Source organism: Melospiza georgiana, chromosome 4 (genome assembly GCF_028018845.1).
Source record: "Melospiza georgiana isolate bMelGeo1 chromosome 4, bMelGeo1.pri, whole genome shotgun sequence".
Lineage (NCBI taxonomy): Eukaryota > Metazoa > Chordata > Aves > Passeriformes > Passerellidae > Melospiza > Melospiza georgiana.
Window position 1 is genome coordinate 3,893,297 of NC_080433.1, and position 15,862 is coordinate 3,909,158.

The 15,862-nt window shown below is 51.8% G+C and overlaps 1 protein-coding gene across 1 annotated transcript; it reads left to right on the forward strand.

The window, feature by feature from the left end:
* Window positions 1-46: 46 nt before the first annotated feature.
* On the forward strand, window positions 47-6,003 carry LOC131083218 (endonuclease domain-containing 1 protein-like). The gene is made up of 3 exons (XM_058023653.1): window positions 47-125; window positions 2,171-2,489; window positions 4,500-6,003. Exons 2-3 carry the CDS (start codon window positions 2,205-2,207, stop codon window positions 5,133-5,135), a joined length of 921 nt encoding a protein of 306 aa, XP_057879636.1. The 5' UTR covers window positions 47-125; window positions 2,171-2,204; the 3' UTR covers window positions 5,136-6,003.
* Window positions 6,004-15,862: the final 9,859 nt, after the last annotated feature.

Genomic DNA, 15,862 nt, shown 5'->3' on the forward strand with positions numbered 1-15,862 from the left:
GCAAATTATGACTGCATGCCATATTTATATATTACAGGTGCACTGCTGAGCATTCAAACACTCCTTTCTCGTGGGAGAAGACAGAAGGAACAGTCCAGCTGCCTGTTCTGAGACTCTGCACCAAGGTAAGCTCTTTCTCCCTCCTCACCATTGATTCCAATATTCAAAGTCTTTCCTGACTTTCTGAAATAAATATATATATACATATGGACAAAGCCCAGGCTGGAATTGCTGAGCTCCAAGGACAAATCAGAGCTTATGAATGCATCGAATTTTGCAGCATTTTGGTATTTTCTGTCAGTCAGGAGGGTATGGAGGGAGGGAATGATTTGGGAAAGAAAATCAAGTCAGCTCACCTGAAAATTACCATCAAAACTCTAGAATAAGAAGGAAGGGGGAGATTATTGAGTACTCAATCTTCACCTATAACCTTCCAAAAAACCTCTAGACAAACAGAGATGGGGTCTGAACACCCAAGAAAATGTATTCTAAAGGCTTCTTGGGAAATCCAACTACTACCTCTTCCTGGGGGGCATATAAACCCAGAGAGTGTGAGACTGCAGCAGAGGCATTTGAGACTCCTCTGCCACTTTGGGGCTGTGAGCAGAATCCTGTGCTGCTCACGGTACATTCTTTTGAATGAATCTGTTAAAGTAGATATCAAGTTAGAGATATTTAAATCTCATGGTGTGGGTCATGCAGAAGGACTTCTCAGACCCTTCTCTGCTTGATTTGGGGCAGCTTTGGGCATGCTCTGCAGAGTACTGAAAAAAGTCCCGACTGGTAGTTGCAGTTCTCAGTTTGCAACTCATTGGTCACCACATTCTTGATGCAGGGCTGGAAAAGGTGAAAAGGACCAGATATCTTGGGTCAGAGCAGGGCTGTGTGCAGCTCAGCATCCTGAATCCTGTGGAAAGGGAGAGATGAGGGGCAGGGAGAAGAACAAGACAAGGCAAATGTGCAAGGTGACTTGTCAAGCCTTCAGCAGTGCTGAGCTCAGCCCCTGGCCAGCCCAAGGTGGGCTTTGTGCTTTAGAGGCTGTGGCAGCTTTGTGTGCCAGGAACCCTTTGAGCTGCCTGTCCCAGCTGTCTTATTCCAAATGCTGATGATATTAAATCTGTCCAATGAGTGTCTGGCAATGCAAGTGGAAGCGTCCCTGCTCTGCCAAACCTGTGCTGCCTCTGAAGGGAGACAAAGCCACTTGCTTGCTTGCCAGCATGCCAAGGTACTTTCAGCAGGTTTCTCATAAAGGAATGATCTTACTGACTGCTGAAAATCCCATCAGCACTGAGAAAGACAAAACAGGACAGGTGGCTGTCCAAGAAATCCCTGCAATGGTGCCTTTGCCTGTCCAGGGAAATCAATCAGCAAAGCTGAAGATGGGCATCAGCAGGAATCCCAAGCAACCGGGGCAAGAGCTGCCCCTCAGGGCTGGTATTGCAGCAGCCACTGTGCTGATAAGATAGAGGTGTTATCCCTCATGCTTGCTGCTGCCATCTGCTTGGCCCCTTCATTTGCTCCCTCCATGTGCCTGCAAGTTCAGAGTCTGGGGTTGGATAACGTGGAAATGCAAGGTGAGCAGCAGGACACCCATGGCCCCATGTCAGCTGAGAGGCAGGAGCCCAGGTGGATGATTTGGGGTTCAGTGTTGGGTCTGACTGGAAGAGCTGAGTGTCTGTGTGAACCTGGATGGGGCCAGAGAGCTGTAGGCAGTGCAGCATTGCTGTTCTTTGCCTGCCCAATGGCCCATGAGATTAAAGCCCAGCTGAGCATGGCAGGGGGCTGAGCAGAGTCCGTGCCCAGCTGCAGGTGTGTGCTGTGGGAAGGTGCTGAGAGCAGGAGGGAGGTGGGCAAAGGTGACCTTGTCCCAGGGCTGTGCCTCAGTTGCAATATCCCTTTGCTGTGAGAGCTGATTGCAGTCCTGGTGGGTTTGGCTCTTTCCTCCTACAGGCTGAGTGCTCCCACTGCCTCCTCTGCTGGGCATCTAAACCCTCTTTTAGGTTCTACTGTTATTGCCCTCGTGATTTTTCCATATCCAGGAGAAAGAAATTACTCCTTTCCTGGTCTCTCATGGTGCCCTCCTCTCCCAGCTCTGTCCTCCTTCACAAAAAGGCTCCAGGCCATGACCTGCTCTCTCCAAGCTGAGTGTCCCTCTGCATTTGCCTTCCAGGGGAGCAAGAGCCCTTCACTGAAATCCTGCCACCATGCTGGGGCTGCTGCTGCTGCAGGTGTTGGCCAGCTGCCTCTGGCTGGGACACAGCGAGGTGGTGGACTCCTTTGACAGCTGTCCTCAGTTCTTCTATTCGGGGACCTTTCCAAGTGATGCCCTGAACCCACATAACTCAGCCCGGATCTGTCAGTGCTTCAGGAACTCGTATCACTATGCCACCCTGTACGACAGAGACAGGAGAATTCCAGTGTACTCTGCTTACAAATATGAACCTGGAGATGCCAAGAGACCTCCAGAGTGGTGGATGGTTGAGCCTCAGGTGAGTGTCTCTCTTACACACTTCACATCACCCTCCAGATACTTGGAGATTATCTCCAGCATTTAAATTACCACTTGTATTTCCTAACACCCCAATACACACATGCAAATGGACACACAGATGGGAATGTCCTGACTGAACTTCAAAAGGCTGCACCACATGATTCCTCTGGGTCTTCTCAGACATCAGCAGGAGCATGGGATGAATCACATCCCAAAGGTGCCCAGCTCTCTGCCCTCACCTGACAGGAACAGCAAATCACATTACTTGGCATGACATGACAAAGTCAAATGCTTCCCCTCCCTGTGCCCTGCTCTGCTGGCTGACCAAGGGATGGGGAAAAGGCATCCAGGAGAGGCAAAACTTGAGGGACCAACAGTCCTGCTGGGATCTGATCCCCACTTTGCCCTGAGCTGTTCTGCATCCCTGGCAGAGCTTATCTGCTCCCAGTGAAGTGTTAAACAGCCTTTGATTGGTGTTAGAGAAGTGAGGAGAAACACAGAATGGGGTGAGATGGCCCAGGGACAAAACCCAAAGGGAAAAGGCACCGGAGATGAGAGGGCCAGGTTAACTGTGCAGGGATTTCTGGAGGGACATTTTAGGCAGTGCAAAGTGAGGAGCATCAGTGTTGGTCCAGTCACAAGGGTGGGATCTTCACCCATGGGCAGTGACCCCTGAGCATCTTTGGCTCAGGCTTGGTCCAGAAGGATCCAGCAGACAGACAGAACTCCACAAGCTCTGGAGCCCTCACAAATGTCCTTCAGACAAACCTCAGGAGAACAGGCCAGGCCAATTGCAGAAGAGAAAAAGAAGCAATTCCTGTCATTGGTAAGGACAGAGTAGCAGGACGGCTATGGAGGAAGTAGAGCCAGAGGAGGAAGCCCCATGCGCTACACCAGAGGAAGGCTAAATATGTTTGCCTAAAGATGAACAAAGAGATGTTGAAATTATTAAAAAAAAAATCTTTTACATCTTAATTTTCAAAGGAACTTGAACAACTACTCTGTCTTTGCATCACTGCAGCCTCCACATTCTCTCTTTTTGGTATATCATACAATGGTTTTTGTTGGCAGGAACACAAGGTTTAATGACCCTCTCAGTCCAACTCCCCTGCATGGGCCAGGCCACTTGCCATTAGACCAGCCTGCTCCAGGCTCTGTCCAACCTGGCATTTTCCTCCTGGACCTTGGACCCCAGACACCTAAAAAATCTTTGATATTTTTAACTTTCTCCTTAGATATTTCTGGAGTATTTAGTTTCCAAAGGACACTTTTGGGATTACAGGCCCCTGTCAGAGGCAGATCATTTGTATTTTCTTTTGTCAAATGCTGCAGAACATTCTCCCTGGCCCAGATCAGCTCTGGGACACATTCTCAGCACTGCTGTAACAGATTCCATTCAAATTGAGATCTTTTTTCTTACTGAGCAAAACTGTTCATCCTTCATTGAAATGCAGTTCTATCAGGGAAACCTCAGCTCCAGACTGATTTCCTGACACATCTCCCTGTGCATGGGGCTAGAGTAGACAACTACTGGTGTTCCAGGACTGCGCTACACTTGTAGCAACCCCACATCAAATCACAGAATCACAGAATGACAGTGTGGTATGACAGGATCCAGGGAGAGCCTGGGCAGATTTGGGCTGTGGAGACAGGAGGAAAGGGAAGCAGATTTGGCAGGGGTGGTGAATCACCAAAGTCACCTTTCAATCCTAGGAGTGGGAAATGCTCCTTGTCTCGTGCTTGTATCCATGCTCCCAGCACAGGCTGCAGGCTGGATCACAAAGGTCACAAGTCAAACTGAGAGCAGTCAGATTCTGAGCTGGTTGCCCTTTAAAGCTTTTGTGTTCATATGGAGGGTCATGTGTATGATTTGTCTCAGATTCATACATTTTCCTACACTGAGATGACAAAAGATGGGATCTTGACCATCAGAGCCTTTTACTCCATGGAAATCTTCTTCATTACTCCCATTCCCCATTCTAACACCTCTTTCTCTTTCCCTGTCCAGCTCATAGATAAAAATAGTCTTCCAGACATGGAAAGGGATTGGATCCTCATAGAACAAAAAAAGTTCACCTTAGACCAAATCAAAAAGAGCCAGGCTATCCTTAACGACTACGAAGGACTGAAGGATTTGGACATTGGCCATTTGAGCCCCAGTGGCCATCACTTCAGTAGAGAGAGCAAGAGGGCTTCCTTCACTTTCACCAACGTAGTGCCCCTGAACAGCACTCTCAACAATGGCAAGTGGAATGCTTACGAGCATAAAACATTGCCAAAAATGACCAAGCGCTGTAAAACCACCTACGTGATCACGGGTGCTGTGCCTGGGAACACCTACGTACCTGAAGAGAGGGTGAACAGACCCAGCCACATCTGGTCAGCTGCCTGCTGTGTGTTGGACAAAAAGCCCCCAAAGGCTTGGGGGGCCATTGCTGAAAATGACAAAAACCACGTGGAGGAGCTCAGCCTGGGGGAGCTGGAGGAGAGGTTGACTGAGCTCTATGGTGGAACGGTTACTCTGTTCAACAATGCCTGTCCACGGAAAAAGCCTCGCATAATCATTAGAATAGCCTCGGGGGCTTTTCCCACATATTATAGAATCAAAAAATCACAGAGTGGGTTGGTTTGGATGGGACCTTAAAGCCTTAAAGATCATCTCATTCTCAACTGCCTGCCATGGGCAGGGACACCTTCCACTACACCAGCTTGTTCCAAGCCCTCCCCAGCCTGGCCTTGAGCCCTTCCAGGGATGGGGCAGTCAAAACAGCTCTGGGTAACTTTTACTCGTACCACAGCCTGCTCACTGTAATTTACTGCTTTATAATATCCCATCTAACCCTGCCCTGGATCAGTGTGAAACCATTCCCTCCTGTCCTCTCACTCCATACCCTTGTCCAAAGACCCTCTCCAGCCCTCTTGGAGGTCCTTGAGGTACTGCACTCTCAGCAGTCTTCTCCAGGCTGAACATCCCCAGCTCTCTCACCCTCACTCCAGAGCAGACACACTCCAGCCCTTGGAGCACCTTCATGGCCTCCACTGGAATCCACTCCAACAGCTTTGGATCCTTCTTGTGCTGTGGGCCCAGAGCTGGAGGCAGCACTGCAGGTGGGGTCTGAGCAGAGCAGAGTAGAGGGGGACAAATGTCCTGGTCAGAGTCTGTGCTGCTTCCTTCTCTGGTGTGTTTCCAGCTCTGTCCCTCAGGGCACCTCCTGCTCTGCTCAAAGGCACAAAGATGTGGGCAGAGCCTCCAGCTGCTTTGCTTTGCTGCCCACGTCAGGAGAGAGCTCTGAGGAACGAGTCCTCTCCTCCTCAGCTGTCCCCAAGAGTGTGCAGCTGACTTGTCCCTCACCTCCTTAGCCAGGCTGTGGCACCAGGGAGCCTCAGGGTGCCCAGAGATCCTGTCTGGAGATCTCCATGTCTGGAGATCCCCAAAGCCCAACAATACATGATTCTGGACAACCTGCTCTAGCTGATCCTGCTGCAGCCTGGAGTCTGGACTAGAAGGTCCTGAGAAGTCCCTCCAAAACACAGCAACTCAGTGATTCTGTGATCCTGGCACATGCTTTTGTTTGCTTGCTTTTGAAACTGCACCTTGAGAGCAGCAGCTGTTGTATCAGACAGGCTGGCTTTGGCATCAGACCCATAGAGAGCTTGGAGCAGCCAAAGCTGAATTCCTGTGCTGCACTCCTTGGACACCTTCATGCTCTGCTCTGCTTCTGAAGCTTTTCTGCAGATTGATGGGAAACTGATTTGGGGAAATGTATTCAATGCTTGTCAAAGATCAATGTGTGTCCCATCATGGAGTTTGCAAGAGCTTACAATAAAAGGGATTTGCTGCAGTGCTGCATTGCAGGGTCATGTCTTCTATAAACCACAAGCTGCTTCTCACTGAAATTTCTACACCCACCACAGAAGTCACAGTGCCCAGAGCATCCTTGCAGGACATTGGGTGTGCAAATGCAATCAGAGGATGCCACAACACCCACACAAGTGTCACCATCACACACCAATCATTTTTCTGTGAATAGGGATGAACAAAGTGTGCCAGGGTGCCAACAGCTCATGCAAGCTGTGTCACTTTCAGAGGTGCCAGCTTGGCACTGGACATCTCAGCTCAGGGGCTGTTGTTCATTGTCCTGCTGGGTCTCACTGCTCAGCCAGGACCAACCTGTTTGGGGCTGCTCTAAAACACAGGTTCTGGTGGAGGTGCAGAGTGAGGCAGCCCCATGCAGGTGTCTCCAGGTGTGCTGGTGTCCCAGCTGTGACCGCAGCCAGCAGAGCTCCAGGCCTGCCTCAGCTGCACACAGAGCTGCACCCTGGGCCCCTGCAGCTGCCCTGAGCTTTGGAGAGCCCCACTGGGGCTGGCTGATGTGCTGCAGCATCCTGGGCAACAGGCACCCCCAGCTGGGCCAGCAGCCAGAGGCCAGGCCCCTTCCCCAGGGGCAGCTCTGGGGGCTCTGCACACCTGAGCACAGGCACCAGGTGCCAGGGCAGACACGGGGCACGGCCTGGCAGCACCATGCAGTTCTGCTCCTCTTGCCTCCAGCTGCCATGGCCACAGCAGCCATAGCCCTGCCTTGTGCCAGCGGGGCTGCACACACCCCTGGGAGAAGATGTTGCTTTTAGGAGAGCAAAGTGAGCACATCACTCTCACTGCCTTTGCTGGACAGCTCCTGCCATGCCTCATCCTCTGCCTGGATGGATTTTTTCTGCTGGGATCAAATGCTGACACAGCCCCTGCTGGGATGAAAGCATCAGAGTGATTTCAGGCTGAGGCCCCTCTGCAGACACCTCTGCTGTACCTCAGGCTGAGGCTCCCTCTGACTTGCTCACCCACCTCTGCACACTGGCTGGGGCTTGGGACCACACTCATCCTCACCATTCCTCATGCCATGTCTCACTGCCACCACTTTCCAGGCTCTGGAGCCACTGGCTGCTTGAACAACTGTCGTGGTTTGACACTGGCCAAACACCAGGCACCCACAAAAGCTGCTCACTCAGCCTCCCCTGTCATAGCTGGACAGTGGAGAGAAAAAAAATAATAAAAGAATTATGAGTTGAGATAAGGACTCAGAGTAAACACTCCCAAGGGCAAAACTTGTTCAACTTAGAGATAGAAAATGAGTTTATCATAGACACAATCAGAGGAGGATAATGAGAAGTAAAATAGCCTTTTAAAAACACCTTTTCTTTCCTCAACACTTCCCTCCTTCCCACCAACAGCACAGGCAGACAGGGTGAGGGGGTCTTGGTCAGTTCATCACCCAAGGTTCTCTTCCAGTGCTCAGGGAGAGGAGTCCCTCCCCTTCTGCACCGTGGGGTCCCTCCCATGGGAGACAGTTCTCCTTGAACTTCTCCAGTGCGGCTCCACTCTCACTAGCAGCACTCCAACCAAAACTGCTGCAACAGGAGTCCCTCCCACAGGCACACAGTCCTCCCCAAACTGCCCTGGCCTGGGTCATCCTTCCATTGGGTGCAGTCCAAGGACAGGCTGCTCCAGCAGGGGAGCAGGGGACCCCTCTCTTCACCAGGTCTCCCAGTGCATCACAGCCTCCTCAGGGCATCCCCCTGCTCCAGACTGGGCACATCCCCCATGGGCTGTGTGCGGATCTCTGAATCCCCTGTGGATCCCCATGGCTTGCAGAGGCAGAGCGGCTTCACCATGGCCTACAGAGGAATCTTGGCTCCAGCACATGGGGCACCACCTCCTCCTCCTTCTCCATTGACCTTGGTGTCTCCATGTTGTTTCCCTCACATGTTCTCACGTCCTCCTAGACTCTGACTGGAATTCAAACTGCACGCTCCACTTTGTTTTCATTTTCTTCTTAAATATGTTATTACAGAGGTGTCACCAACATCTCTAATTGGCCCAGCTGTGGCCAGCAGCATGTCCATCGACAGAGCCAACACAGATTGGGTTTGCTGGACAATGGTGGAAGCTTCTAGCAGCTTCTCACAGAAGACACCTATGTGGGCCCCCCACACCCAAAATCCCAGCTGTGCAAAACCAGCACACAAACCCCATCAGTGCCACCTCTGTCGACTTCCCAGGCTCCTCCTAGGACCTTCACTCCTGGCAATAATCAGAAATGTCCTGCCATCCCCAGCAAGCTTGGAAATACATGGGAAGTCCAACAGTGAAAAGGATCAGCTTGGACTCTGCCTTATTTCATTCATGAGGACTGTTGCTTTCCATCAGTGGTGGGTCACTGGGGAGGTGCCAGCTGCCTGGAGTTTGCAATTGTGACACACATCCACAAGAAGGGCAGGAAGGATAATTTGGGGAATTACAGGCGTGTCCCCCTGAACTTGCATCCGAGAAGCGTTTTGGAGCAGATTGTCCTGAGTGTGATCACAGGACACATCCAGGAGAACCAAGGCATCAGTCCCAGCCAGTCAGCAGGGCTTTAGGAAAGACAGATCTTGCCTAGCGAACTGTTGGAAGCCTGGATGCTGAGAATTTTAAACTTTCTTTGCTGTAAGGCACAAACACACCAGGGCACACTGCATTTGACTTGAAGTCCTGGAGAAGGCTTCCAAAATTGAGTGATAGCCCTGAACTTACAGGTAAGTAATTTGAATAAAATTATGTAATATCAAAGGGTGAAAAACACAGGGTTTAACATTTTTGAATATAGCAATATATGTAAAGCAAGAGGGAGGGTTGTGGGCACTGGCCGGATGTTCTTCAGCTTCTTCCTCATGGGTTTGGGGAGCAGTATGTAATTGGTTAGAAAAGTCTGCATTGTGGACTTTAAGTGATTAGTTTCTGGATTAAAAGTAAAAAAAAATTTAGTTGTCATTTCTCAATTGGATAGTTTGGCCTTGAAAGATTTGGTTTAGAAAGATACTGGGCCAGTTTGTATCTTGTTAGTTGAATCCCGTAAAATTCACAAAAATCGCACTTTGTAAGACTGTAATACAGATCACAATTATTAAATACTGTACACCAAACACGAGAAACACTCCTGCACATTTCGTTCCAATTCTAACAATTAAGAAAATAAAATAACAACACAATAGCGAACCTGATCTCCTTTGATGACCAGATGACTGCTCCAGTGGATGAGGGGGGTGGCTGTGGAAGTGTCTACCTGGACTTCACCAAGGTCTCTGGCACAGTCTCCCACAGCATTCTCCTGGAAAAGCTGTCAGCCCAGGCCTTGGAGAGGTGCTCTCCTGGCTGCCTCAGGAGCTGCCTGCATGTCCAGGCCCAGGGAGCCTTGGTGACAGTGCCACATGCAGCTGGCGTCCGGCCACAAGCGCTGTCCCCAGGGTAGGGCCCGGTCCCGTTGAAGATCTTTCCTGATGATCTGGATGAGGGGATGGAGGGAACTCTCAGCAAGATCACAGATGGTGCCAAGTTTGGAGGGAGACTCAGCTGCTGGAGGGCAGCAAGGCTCTGCAGAGGGATCTGCACAGGCTGGATCTATGGACCGAGGCCACCTCTGCAGGCCGTGCAGAGCAAGGCCATGGAGCTGCTGAAGGCCCTGCAGGGAAAGGCCTGTGAGGAGCAGCTGAGGCAGCTGGGGTTCTTTAGCCCAGACATGGGGGCTCTGAGAGATCATTTCTCTCCCCAGCTCCCTGAAAAGGGGCTGTAGCCAGCTGGGGATCTGCATTTTCTGCTGGACAGCCATCGAGACGATGAGAGGGCAAGGCCTTGACCTGCACCAGAAGAGATTCTGGTGGCACATCAGGAGGAATTTCTTCACATAAAGGGTGATTCAACATTGGAATGGACTGCCTGAAGATGTGGTGAATTCCCAATCTCTGGAGACTGGATGTGGCACTCGGTACCATGGTCCACTTGACAGGGTGTGATTGGTCCAAGGTTGGACTCCACGATGCCAGAGGCCTTTTCCAACAGAAATAATTCTGTGCTTCTGCCAGGCAGCCAGCTTGGAGCTGAGCACAGGGCTGCCCCAGCTCCACAAGCATGCTGCCAGGCACCTTTCAGCTGGCATTGCCTCTGCTTTCTGCTGAGCCTGCTGTGAATGGGCAATAGGGATGGAGCCCTTTGCTGAGCCCAGAGCTGCTCCATGCCCACGGTGGGGTGGGAAGCACCTGAGTTCCCTGGGAAGGTGCAGCTGCACTGCCATGGCATGCTAATTTTGCAGTTTGCTCTGTGTCTGTCCATCTGTGGGGAGAGCTCTGGGCTCCAGTGTGTCACAGGGATTTTTTGTCACTTGGGATAGATTTTTTTTTCTGGGAATTCTGAGGAGACACTGTGACCTCAAGCCGCTTCACTGCTCATGTTTGGATCAGGCAGCTGGCTAAGCCCATTTCCAGTAACACCAATGGTTCACATTCTGTGGACTGAACATGTTGCCATGTGCTGTCCCAAAAGAGAAGGAAACAGGAGAATCAAGACAGAGATATCTTCTAAACTTTGCTTGAGAGAGCAAGTAAGTAAAGATCCTTTAGACCATCCAGGAAACAAACTGTCCTGTTTGGCAACTTTTATGAGCTAATATTGTAAAGTTGCAACTCTGATTTCTGAGGAACTGCTTATCTGTTGTATATCCGGGTGGCTTTCTGTTTACCCTCCCTGCAATGAGGTTCTCACTTCCTGTACCTGGGCAAAATGTCCCTTGCTGATGGGCAGCAGCACTTTGGCACAGGAATATCAGCAAAGAACCCCTGGGGGTCAGGTCAGGAGGTGTTCAGGGACGCTACTGCCCAAGTGCTGTGCCCCACACCTGAAGATGCTGCAGAGAACATTGTTGACAACATGCTCTAGCTGATCCTGCTGCAGCCTGGAGTCTGGACTAGAAGATCTTTAGAATTCCCTCCAAAACACAACAATTCAGTGATTCTGGGATCCTGGCACATGCTTTTGTTTGGTGGCTTTTGAAACTGCACCTTGAGAGCAGCAGCTGTTGTATCAGACAGGCAGGCTTTGGCATCAGATCCGTAGAGAGCTTGGAGCAGCCAAAGCTGAATTCCTGTGCTGCACTCCTTGGACACCTTCATGCTCTGCTCTGCTTCTGAAGCTTTTCTGCAGATTGATGGGAAACTGATTTGGGGAAATGTATTCAATGCTTGTCAAAGATCAATGTGTGCTCCATCATGGAGTTTGCAAGAGCTTACAATAAAAGGGATTTGCTGCAGTGCTGCATTGCAGGGTCATGTCATCTATAAACCACAATTTGCTTCTCACTGAAATTTCTACACCCACCACAGAAGTCGCAGTGCCCAGAGCATCCTTGCAGGACATTGGGTGTGCAAATGCAATCAGAGGATGCCACAACACCCACACAACTGTCAGCATCAGACACCAATCATTCTCCTGTGAATCGGGATGAACAAAGTGTGCCAGGGTGCCAACAGCTCATGCAAGCTGTGTCACTTTCAGAGGTGCCAGCTTGGGACTGGACATCTCAGCTCAGGAGCTGTTGTTCATTGTCCTGCTGAGTCTCACTGCTCAGCCAGGACCAACCTGTTTGGGGGCTGCACTAAAACACAGGTTCTGGTGGGTTTGCAGAGTGAGGCAGCCCCATGCAGGTGTCTCCAGGTGTGCTGGTGTCCCAGCTGTGACCGCAGCCAGCAGAGCTCCAGGCCTGCCTCAGCTGCACACAGAGCTGCACCCTGGGCCCCTGCAGCTGCCCTGAGCTTTGGAGAGCCCCACTGGGGCTGGCTGATGTGCTGCAGCATCCTGGGCAACAGGCACCCCCAGCTGGGCCAGCAGCCAGAGGCCAGGCCCCTTCCCCAGGGGCAGCTCTGGGGGCTCTGCACACCTGAGCACAGGCACCAGGTGCCAGGGCAGACACGGGGCACGGCCTGGCAGCACCATGCAGTTCTGCTCCTCTTGCCTCCAGCTGCCATGGCCACAGCAGCAAGAGCCCTGCCTTGTGCCAGCGGGGCTGCACACACCCCTGGGAGAAGATGTTGCTTTTAGGAGAGCAAAGTGAGCACATCACTCTCACTGCCTTTGCTGGACAGCTCCTGTCATGCCTCATCCTCTGCCTGGATGGATTTTTTCTGCTGGGATCAAATGCTGACACAGCCCCTGCTGGGATGAAAGCATCAGAGTGATTTCAGGCTGAGGCCCCTCTGCAGACACCTCTGCTGTACCTCAGGCTGAGGCTCCCTCTGACTTGCTCACACACCTCTGCACACTGGCTGGGGCTTGGGACCACCCTCATCCTCACCATTCCTCATGCCATGCCTCACTGCCCCCACCTTCCAGGCTCTGGAGCCACTGGCTGCTTGAACAACTGTCGTGGTTTGACACTGGCCAAACACCAGGCACCCACAAAAGCTGCTCACTCAGCCTCCCCTGTCATAGCTGGACAGTGGAGAGAAAAAAAATAATAAAAGAATTATGAGTTGAGATAAGGACTGGGAGTAAACACTCCCAAGGGCAAAAGTTGTTCAACTTAGAGATAGAAAATGAGTTTATTACAGACACAATCAGAGGAGGATAATGAGAAGTAAAATAGCCTTTTAAAAACACCTTTTCTTTCCTCAACACTTCCCTCCTTCCCACCAACAGCACAGGCAGACAGAGTGAGGGGGGCTTGGTCAGTTCATCACCCAAGGTTCTCTTCCAGTGCTCAAGGAGAGGAGTCCCTCCCCTTCTGCACCGTGGGGTCCCTCCCATGGGAGACAGTTCTCCTTGAACTTCTCCAGTGTGGCTCCACTCTCACTAGCAGCAGCCCAACCAAAACTGCTGCAACAGGAGTCCCTCCCACAGGCACACAGTCCTCCCCAAACTGCCCTGGCCTGGGTCATCCTTCCATTGGGTGCAGTCCTCCAAGGACAGGCTGCTCCAGCAGGGGAGCAGGGGACCCCTCTCTTCACCAGGTCTCCCAGTGGTCCCCAGCATCCACTCACTGCAGCGTGGGCAGCTCTGAAATGGGCTGTGGGTGGATCTCTGCATTCCCCATGCATCCCCATGGGCTGTGGGTGGATCTCTGCATTCCCCATGGATCCCATGGGCTGTGGGTGGATCTCTGCATTCGCCATGCATCCCCATGGGCTGTGGGTGGATCTCTGCCTTCCCCATGCATCCCATGGGCTGTGGGTGGATCTCTGCATTCTCCATGGATCCCATGGGCTGTGGGTGGATCTCTGCATTCCCCATTAATCTCCAGGGAATGCAGGGGAACTGCTGCTTCACCACAGTCACACCATGGCCTACAGAGGAATCTCTGCACTGGTACCTGGAGCATCACCTTTCCCCCCTTCTCCTCTGACCTTGGTGTCTCCATGTTGTTTCCCTCACGTGTTCTCAACTCCTCATAATCTAAGGCTGCAATTCAAACTGCACACGCCACTTTGCTTTGATTTTCCTCTTAAATATGTTATTCCAGAGGTTTTACCAGCACCTCTAACTGGCCCAGCTGTGGCCACCAGCATGTCCATCTTCAGAGCATTCAGGGACTGAATCTGCCAGACAAGGTGGAAGCTTCTAGCACCTTCTCACAGAAGCCACCTCTGTGGCCCTTCTGCTACAAAAATCCAGCCTGTGCAAAACCAACACACCAACCCCATCAGTTCTAATCAGTGCTGGGTCCCTGGGGAGGTGCCAGATGCCTGGAGTTTGGCCATTGTGACACCCATCCACAAGAAGGGCTGGGAGGAGAATCTGGGGAACTAGAGGTGTGTCCACCTGACCTTGCATCCCAGAAGGGTTTTGGAGCAGATTGTCCTGAGTGATGACAGGGCACATCCAGGAGAACCAAGGCATCAGTCCAAGCCAGCAGGGCTTTAGGAAAGGCAGGTCCTGCCGAGTGAACTGGATCTCCTTTGATGACCAGATGACCGGCCCAGCGGATGAGGGGGGTGGCTGTGGAAGTGTCTACCTGGACTTCACCAAAGCCTCTGGCACAGTCTCCCACAGCATTCTCCTGGAAAAGCTGTCAGCCCAGGCCTTGGAGAGGTGCTCTCCTGGCTGTCTCAGGAGCTGCCTGCATGTCCAGGCCCAGAGAGCCTTGGTGACAGTGCCACATGCAGCTGGCGTCCGGCCACAAGCGCTGTCCCCAGGGTGGAGCCCGGTGTCGTTGAAGATCTTTCCTGATGATCTGGATGAGGGGATGCAGGGAACTCTCAGCAAGATCACAGATGGTGCCAAGTTTGGAGGGAGACTCAGCTGCTGGAGGGCAGGAAGGCTCTGCAGAGGGATCTGCACAGGCTGGATCCACGGGCCGAGGCCACCTCTGCAGGCCGTGCAGAGCAAGGCCATGGAGCTGCTGAAGGCCCTGCAGGGAAAGGCCTGTGAGGAGCAGCTGAGGCAGCTGGGGTTCTTTAGCCCAGACATGGGGGCTCTGAGAGATCATTTCTCTCCCCAGCTCCCTGAAAAGGGGCTGTAGCCAGCTGGGGATCTGCATTTTCTGCTGGACAGCCATCGAGATGATGAGAGGGCAAGGCCTCGACCTGCACCAGGGGAGATTCTGAAGGTGCCTCAGGAGGAATTTCTTCACATAAAGGGTGATTCAACATTGGAATGGACTGCCTGAAGATGTGGTGAAATCCCAATCTCTGGAGACTGGATGTGGCACTCGGTGCCATGGTCCACTTGAAGAGGTGGTGATTGTTCCAAGGTTGGACTCCACGATGCCAGAGGCCTTTTCCAACAGAAATAATTCTGTGCTTCTGCCAGGCAGCCAGCTTGGAGCTGAGCACAGGGCTGTCCCAGCTCCACAAGCATGCTGCCAGGCACCTTTCAGCTGGCATTGCCTCTGCTTTCTGCTGAGCCTGCTGTGAATGGGCAATAGGGATGGAGCCCTTTGCTGAGCCCAGAGCTGCTCCATGCCCACGGTGGGGTGGGAAGCACCTGAGTTCCCTGGGAAGGTGCAGCTGCACTGCCATGGCAGGCTAATTTTGCAGTTTGCTCTGTGTCTGTCCCTCTTTGGGGAGAGCTCTGGGCTCCAGTGAGTCACAGGGGTTTTTTGTCACTCGGGATAGATTTTTTTTGCTGGGAATTGTGAGGAGACACTGTGACCTCAAGCCGCTTCACTGCTCATGTTTGGATCAGGCAGCTGGCTAAGCCCATTTCCAGTAACACCAATGGTTAACATTCGGTGGACTGAACATGTTGCCATGTGCTGTCCAAAAAGAGAAGGAAACAGGACAATCAAGACAGAGATATCTTCTAAACTTTGCTTGATAGAGCAAGTAAGCAAAGATCCTTTAGTCCATGCAGGAAACAAACTTCCCTGTTTGGCAACTTTTATGAGGTTATATTGCAAAATTGTGACTCTGATTTCTGAGGAACTGCTTATCTGTTGTATATCCGGGTGGCTTTCTGTTTACACTCCCTGCAATGAGGTTCTCACTTCCTGTACCTGGGCAAAATGTCCCTTGCTGATGGGCAGCAGCACTTTGGCACAGGAATATCAGCCAAGAACCCCTTGGGGTCAGGTG